At 44.0% G+C, this 4,869-nt stretch overlaps 1 protein-coding gene across 1 annotated transcript; it reads right to left on the reverse strand.

Moving 5' to 3' along the window:
• Nucleotides 1–428: 428 nt before the first annotated feature.
• LOC103798830 (cytochrome c oxidase assembly factor 5) lies at nucleotides 429–4,406 on the reverse strand (the record flags this gene model as incomplete). The annotated part of the gene is made up of 2 exons (XM_009071114.1): nucleotides 429–470; nucleotides 4,323–4,406. Coding segments are annotated over 2 exons (126 nt in total), but the record flags the coding sequence as incomplete, so codon positions are not given.
• Nucleotides 4,407–4,869: the final 463 nt, after the last annotated feature.

Consider the following 4,869-nt stretch of genomic DNA (forward strand, 5'->3'; position numbering starts at 1 on the left):
TTTCACAGCCTTGGTCATCCCTACAGACAGCTCAGTCCTGAGGTATCCTCTGGGACACTGGTTAGCCAAGGGAACTTCTCCTTGACACACGGAGTGAACAACCAGTTCCATACCTTGTATTATTTGTAACAGTAAAACATGTTCAGAATTTAGGGCAAACAACTCCACTTCAAAACAGAACGATAACTTCTGCAGCTCATTCTGGATTTCACACATTTTATTGCAAGTATGTGACAAGTACCATTCTGGCCAGAACTTGCAGCTCTATGCTTGCCTTCTTTTCAACATTTAAATGCACATCCAGGTCAATCTGTTGGGATACTCAGGAGCTGATACCTTCCATGAAAATACTGTATGAAAGGATGCAGTGCTTTGTGCAGAGTGCTGATGTGGTGAAATTCCCATGGCTAGGCCTCTTCACGAGTCCTTCAGTATCCCTTCCTTCCTCTGAATCTTGCCCTGGTATCCAACTGAAAATTGAAGACAACATATTATAAGCAGGCAGAGAGCTTGTGCTGTCCTGGCACTCTGTAACACCAGCACAAAGGCCAAAATAAAGCAGAAGTCACTGCAAAGATAACTAGTGATGTAGCCAACAAGCCACAGGGTTTTTCCAATGAAACAGACATTGTATTATCTTAATCTCACACAAATTAAAGCTGTATGATAAGCATCCTGTGCATTCTGAAATAAACAGTGCAGCAGCACAAATGACAGAACAGCATAGTAGGATGGCAATAACACATAAAAACAAGGTAGTGTAAATCTGCTCAGATCACTTTTTCCAAATGTAACTGATAAACTGAAGGAGGAAAATTCAAATTTGGTTGAAGTGGGAGTCACTGCAAATGTCAGTGAGGAGAGGGAGAACTTAAGCACAAGAAGTTTGTGGGGGGAAAAGAAATTAGTAAAAACTGAAATAATATCCAGCTTGTAAAATCTTTAAGTTAATTCTTGGCAGTTCCATACAAAGCATTTAATGGAAGGCTAAAGATGATGGCAAAGTTCTAATAAAAGCCACAGTGCAGGACTTACAGAAGCCAAATAGATAGTTGTTTCCCAATGCAGCAGAAAAAAACTTTGATCTTGGGAAAATACTTTTCAGTTCAGATAGTCAGTCCCGAAGATGGCAGTTACAGATTGAAATTCAGCTATATTCAGATAAGAGATCAAGGAGGTTTCTCTTCCCCCCCATCAACTAACTCTCCTCCAGAATTCACAACTGAAGTGAAATTTGTAAAGAGCTACATTGCACAATGGCACAGCTTGTTCAATAACCAACAGCTTCCACTTTGAACCTTGTTCCTCCTTTAATATCTGAAGTGTACTACGGTTTACTCCTCTGATAAGTTATTCTACTTCCTTAAAAAGAAAACAGCATCTAGGAAAAATCCCTAATCATTTGAGAATATTCTAATTATATCTGCATTTAGTGCCTAACTTGGGTTTGGACACTTTAAGCCTCATCTGTTATAACCAGTAACAAATTTAGCAGAACATGATTATTGAAATTTACAGAGCTAACAGGACAAGGAAAACATCACTCATCAGCCTTAGAATTTGGGGCAGTTAAATAGAATGATGTAAGAGTCAGGCCAAGCCTGGAGACACTTAGCTAGAAACTTAGTTCCATCAGGCTCCCTTAACAACCCACAGATAGAAAAAAACAGGCACATCACCTGGAGACACACATATTGCTACTGCAGCATCAGAGGTATTTCAAACACTTAACACACAGCATTTCTCTTGTCTGCAAAAACACTGATTTCATAGAATCACAGAATCAACCTGGTTGGAAGAGACCTCCAAGATCATCCAGTCCAACCCTACCATGATCACTAGACCATGGCACTAAGTGCCACATCAGTCTCAGCTTGAAAACCTCCAGGGATGGGGAATCCACCACTTCCCTGGGCAGCACATTCCAATGCCTGAGCACTCTCTCTGCAAAAAATCTCTTCCCAATATCCAACCTAACCCTCCCCTGGCAGAGCTTGAGTCTGTGCCCTCTTGTCCTGCTGCTGGTTGCCTGGGAGCAGAGACCAACCCCCACCTGACTCCAACCTCCTGTCAGGGAGTTGCAGAGGGTGAGAAGGTCTCCCCTGAGCCTCCTCTTCTCCAGGCTGAACACCCCCAGCTCCCTCAGCCTCTCCTCATGGCACTTGTGCTCCAGTCCCTTCACCAGCCTCGTTGCTCTGCTCTGGACCTGCTCCAGCCCCTCAATGTCCCTCCTGAGCTGAGGGCCCAGAGCTGAGCACAGGATTCAAGGTGTGGCCTCACCAGCACTGAGTTCAGGGGCAGAATCACTTCCCCCCTGAAGAATCACTTGTCACTTTATGGATTAATATGGTTCAGATAGGAGAGGTACAAAAAGCTGCTATGACTAATACAGAATGGAAGAAAAATTTTAGGTACAGGTTCTCTGTACACTATTTGTTGTGTATCACATCAGCTAAACACAAAAATTAAACCTGTACTACTCTTTACCACATCTTAACTAATTTTTAGATGTCATGGAAACACAAGTGAGACATTTCTGGACAAGAAAATACTAACAAAATAGAGGAAACTTACTAAGCACATTTTTTAAAAACAACTTTTCCATATCATAGTGGATAGTTCAGTATATAAAAAACCCAAATTATTATTTAACATGAATTCAAGTACTCCAAGGAAACTGGTGATGTGAATTCAAGTACTCTAAGAACAGCAGTGATTCAGTGTGAATTCCATGCAAGATCCTGCTTCAACAGTTAAAAGTCTCTTTTAGTAAGACATTTGTTTCATTTAAATGTTATCACAGAACCACAGAATGGTTTGGGGTGGAAGGCACCTTAAAGATCACCTAGTCCAACCCCTCCTGCCCTGGGCAGGGACCCCTCCCAGCAGAGCAGGTTGCTCAAGGCTCATCCAACCTGGCTGTGAACACTGCCAGGGTTGGGGCAGCCACAGCCTCCCTGGGCAACCTGGGACAGTGTCTCACCATCCCCACAGGAAAGAATTTATTCCTAGTATCTAATCTAGATCTCTCCTCTTTCAGGTTAAAATCATTACTCCTTGTCCTGTCTCTATACTCCCTGATAGAGACCCTCTTCATCTTTCCTGTGAGCCCACTTTAGGCACTGGAAAGCTGCTAAAATATCTTCCTTGAGTCTTCTCTTCTCCAGGCTAGACAACCCCAACTCTCTCAGCCTGTTCTCATAGCACAGGTGTTCCAGCCCTCGGATCATTTTTGTGGCCCTCCTCTGGACCTGATCCAAAAGCTCCACATCCTTCTTACGTTGGAGGCCCAAGACAGAGCTGCCTCTCTGGGCTGTGAACACAGATTGCTGGGTCATGTTGAGTTTCTTGCCAACCAGTCTGCCCAAGCCCTTCCCCACAGGGGAATCCACTCATGCCCCCATCTGTGTTCATGTGTGTGATTACCCTCACCCAGGTGCAGGACCTTGTGTTTGGCCCTGCTGTGTTCTCAAAGCGCCTCTATATGACATCCCTTCCACCTGGAACATCAGCCACACCACAGAGCTTGGTGTCATCTGCAAACTCACTGTGGTTGCACTCAGTCCCACCAGAGGTGTTAAACAGCACCAGTCCCAACACCAGTTCCCTGAGGAACATCACTCATCTCTGGTCTCCACTTGGACACCAAGCCACTGACTGCAACTCTCTGAGTGTGACCATGCAGTCCATTTCTTATCCACTGAGCTGTCCATCTATCAGCTCCATGTCTCTGCAGTTTAGAGACAAGGATGTTCTGTGGAACAGTGTCAAATCCTTTGCCTAAGTCCAGTTAGGTGATGTCAGTCACTCTTCCCTTATCCATCAACTCTGTAACCACATCACAGAAGGTCACCAAGTGTGCCAGGCACACTTTGCACCTAGTGAAGCCATGCTGGGTCTCCCCACTCACCTATTTTCCATGTTCTCTACATAGATCTCTTTCAAGGACTTTAAAGACAAAAAATAAATGGTCAATATTCTATTTTATAATTACCCAATCTACTAATAGTTTTTTAAACCAAAACTTTACTAAAAACAATTGTGAAAGTTCCTGTCTCATCCACCTGTGACATTCTGAGCCTAATTCAATATAAACATGTATTTTTTCCAGTCTTCATACTCTGAAAATTTTTCTTCATAAGAACAGGTGAATTCTCTCTCATGTAGAGAACAAGTGTCCTCCACATGAGAACATCCATATTTTGAACGAGATTCAAAGGCAAGGCCTGTTCTGCTTAATGACACCAGCTTGACTGGTTTCCTTCAGAAAAGTGGGAAAAGGAGAGAAATCAAGTCACCAGCAGCAAACACACTACACTTACCATTGATCTTTTGCACGCAAAAAAGGTCATTTGCAAACTCTTACAGTGTCCTTCCCTCAAGCATTGCTTAGGGCTTTTGTTTTCCTAGTAGAGGGGAAAAAAAAGGATTAAAAACTTAATTTCTGCAGCTAGTCAAAGAGACATCAGAATATGAGATTTAGTGGGGATTATGCTTTGGGGACTTGCACTTTCCTCTGAAGGAAAAAAACCTTCCTAAGGTGCTATAAACATGAACTGAGAAGCTGGAAAAGGGTGACCCAAGAGCTTCCCCACCCCAAGGTCACCTGAACCCACAGCTGGAACACATATCCCTGGAGAGGGACAGAGAGGGATGTGTGTTAGGAGCTGCAGGGACAGGACAAGGGGCAATGGGGACAAACTGAAAGAGGGGAAATTTAGGTTAGATATCAGGAAAAGGTTTTCCTGTGAGGGTGGTGAGACCCTGTCCCAGGTTGCCCAGGGAGGCTGTGGCTGCCCCAACCCTGGCAGTGTTCACAGCCAGGTTGGATGAGCCTTGAGCAACCTGCTCTGCTGGGAGGTGTCCCTG

Source organism: Acanthisitta chloris, unplaced genomic scaffold, assembly GCF_000695815.1.
Source record: "Acanthisitta chloris isolate BGI_N310 unplaced genomic scaffold, ASM69581v1 scaffold5100, whole genome shotgun sequence".
Lineage (NCBI taxonomy): Eukaryota > Metazoa > Chordata > Aves > Passeriformes > Acanthisittidae > Acanthisitta > Acanthisitta chloris.